Source organism: Eubalaena glacialis, chromosome 1 (assembly GCF_028564815.1).
Source record: "Eubalaena glacialis isolate mEubGla1 chromosome 1, mEubGla1.1.hap2.+ XY, whole genome shotgun sequence".
NCBI classification, from domain to species: Eukaryota; Metazoa; Chordata; class Mammalia; order Artiodactyla; family Balaenidae; genus Eubalaena; species Eubalaena glacialis.
In genome coordinates, this window is record NC_083716.1 from 91,717,373 (window position 1) to 91,719,891 (window position 2,519).

The 2,519-nt window shown below is 41.4% G+C and overlaps 1 protein-coding gene across 1 annotated transcript; it reads left to right on the plus strand.

The window, feature by feature from the left end:
• The first annotated feature begins 1,496 nt into the window (after nt 1-1,496).
• Nucleotides 1,497-1,922, plus strand: LOC133096923 (adipogenesis regulatory factor). Its single transcript, XM_061198819.1, has one exon. The coding sequence runs from the start codon at nt 1,606-1,608 to the stop codon at nt 1,834-1,836; it is 231 nt and encodes a 76-aa protein (XP_061054802.1). The 5' UTR covers nt 1,497-1,605; the 3' UTR covers nt 1,837-1,922.
• Nucleotides 1,923-2,519: the final 597 nt, after the last annotated feature.

A 2,519-nucleotide genomic window follows, 5' to 3' on the forward strand; every position in this document is an offset into this window, starting at 1 on the left:
TTTATGAAGCTGGTATTACCCTGGTTTCAAATTCAGACAAAGATAGTAAAAAAAAGAAAACTAAATATCAATATCCCTCATGAATATAGAAACAAAAATCCTTAACAAAATATTAGCAAATAGAATTTAGCAATATATTTTAAAATTATACATAACCAAGTGGTCTTTATTCTAGGGATGCAAGGGTATTTCAGTATTCAAAAAATCAATCGATATTAACATAATCATATTAACTGGCTAAGAAGAAAGTCACATGATGTCACATAATAAAGAATTTGTCTGGTCTTTGTTCCTCGTTTCTGAGAAGGAGCTTCTAAACCCTTGGAATTGCCCAGTGACAAGAGTGTCTTGGTCATTCATTGTGGTCCCTGGGACCATGCCTGAGTTATGCTAATTCAGTAACTCATGATGGGCCCCTAGATAGTTTGGGAATGGGGACTGGCTATGCCAGAAAGGCCAACCTTGCCTTTAAAGGGTTGGGGCTTTGAACTACATGATATCAGCCCAAATTCCCAGTGTCCAGGGAAGAGAGTGGGCTGGAGACTGAATTCAACCATGTGATCAGTGATTCAAGCCATCATGTCTTTGTAGTTAAACCCCAGTAAAAACTCTGGGCACCAAACTTGGTTGAGCTTCCTGGTTGGTGAACATATTGATGTGCTTGGAGCGTGAGACATCCCGATTCCCTCGGAAGAGGACACAGAATCTCTGCACTGGGGACCCTTCCAGACCGTGCCCTTTGGGTCCCTTCTTTTGGCTGCTCCTGATTTGTATCTTTTATCATAAAAATGTAATAGTAAATGTAGGGCTTTCCTGAGTTCAGTTCTGGCTGAATTTGTAGCCAGCTAGTCAGAAGTTTGGGTGGCCTGAAAAAACCAGAACTTGTTGTTGGCATCGAAGTGAGGGCAGCCTGGTTGGGGACTGGCATCTACACTAACTTTAGGGAATTAGCATTGGAATTGCATTGGAGTATTGTGCATGATCATATATATTGATGCAGAAAAATAATTTGACAAAATTCAATACCCCTCCTCAGAAAAATAAGAATAGAGAGAACTTCCTCAACTTGGTAAAGAGAACCTACAAAAAGCCTACAGCTAACATACTTAATGGTGAAAGAATGAATGATTTCCCTCTAAGACTGAGAATAAAGCAGAGATAGATGTACACACCCACCACCCCTACTTCATATAGTCCTGGAAGTTCTAGCCAGTGCATTAAGGTAAGCAAAAGAAGTAAAAGGCATACAGTACAAAAAGAAAGAAATCAAATAACGTCTACTTGCAGATGATGTCATGATTTATATAGAAAATCCCAAGGAATCTGAAAAAAAGAAAACTTCTAGAATAATTGAGTTCAGGAAAGTCACAGAATACAAGATCAAAAGTCTGCCGTATTTCTATATAGTAGCAATGAACACAAGAGACTGAAACTAAAAATAGAATACCATTTATATCACTCAAAAATGAAACACACCCCTCCTTGCGGGGCGGGCCGGCCCTGGGGCGCCTTAAAAACCAGAGCTGGTGCTCGGGTCGCCGCCGCTTTGAGCAGGATCCAACGTCGCTACGGTTACCCTGAACCACCTCGCAGACCCCAGCAGCCATGGCCAGCAAAGGCTTGCAGGACCTGAAGCAGCAAGTGGAGGGGGCGGCCCAGGAAGCAGTGACGGCGGCTGGAGCAGCAACTCAGCAAGTGGTGGATCAGACCACAGAAACAGGGCAGAAAGCCATGGACCAGGTTGCCAAGTCTACCCAGGAAACCATCGACAAGACTGCTAACCAGGCCTCTGAGGCTTTCTCGGGTTTTGGGAAAAAACTCGGCCTCCTGAAATGACAGAAGGGAGACATGGGTGACTCCCTTCCAGGCCCGGAGCTCTAGAAGGCTCTTGGCGGGCCACCTCATTAAAGCACATATGCCTACTCAAAAAAAAAAAAAAAAAAAATGAAACACAGGTGTAAATCTAACAAAACATATGCAGGACTTGTATACTGGAAACTGCACAAAGCTTATGAAAGAAATAAAAAAACTAAATAAAGAGACATATACCATGTTCATAGATTGGAAGACTCAACATGATAAAGGTGTGAGTTCTCCTCAAATTAATACATGGGCTTAACACAATTACTATGAAAAACCTACCAAGATTTTTTGTAGCTATAGATAAAATTATTCTAAAATTTATATGGAAAGGCAAAAGCACTAGACTAGCTAAATGATTTTGAAAATGAATAAAGTGGGAGGCATCAGTTTACCGAATTTTACAGCTGTGACATGTTGATGGAGGAGTAGTCACATACATCAGTGAATCAGGGCAGAGGGCTCAGACATGGACCCACAGAAATGTGCTCACCTGATTGTGACAAAGGCACAAAAGCAATTCAGTGGAGGAATGATAACTTTCTCAGCAAATGGTCCTAGAGCAACTGGACATCCATAGGCAAATAAAAGAACCTCAACCTAGGTCTCACTGTATACAGAAGTTAACTCAAAACTGATCATAGACTTAAACGTAAAAC

Bases quoted from the DNA above. Each gene is read 5' to 3' on its own strand.
- LOC133096923 (XM_061198819.1), top strand. From the start codon at position 1,606: ATGGCCAGCAAAGGCTTGCAGGACCTGAAGCAGCAAGTGGAGGGGGCG.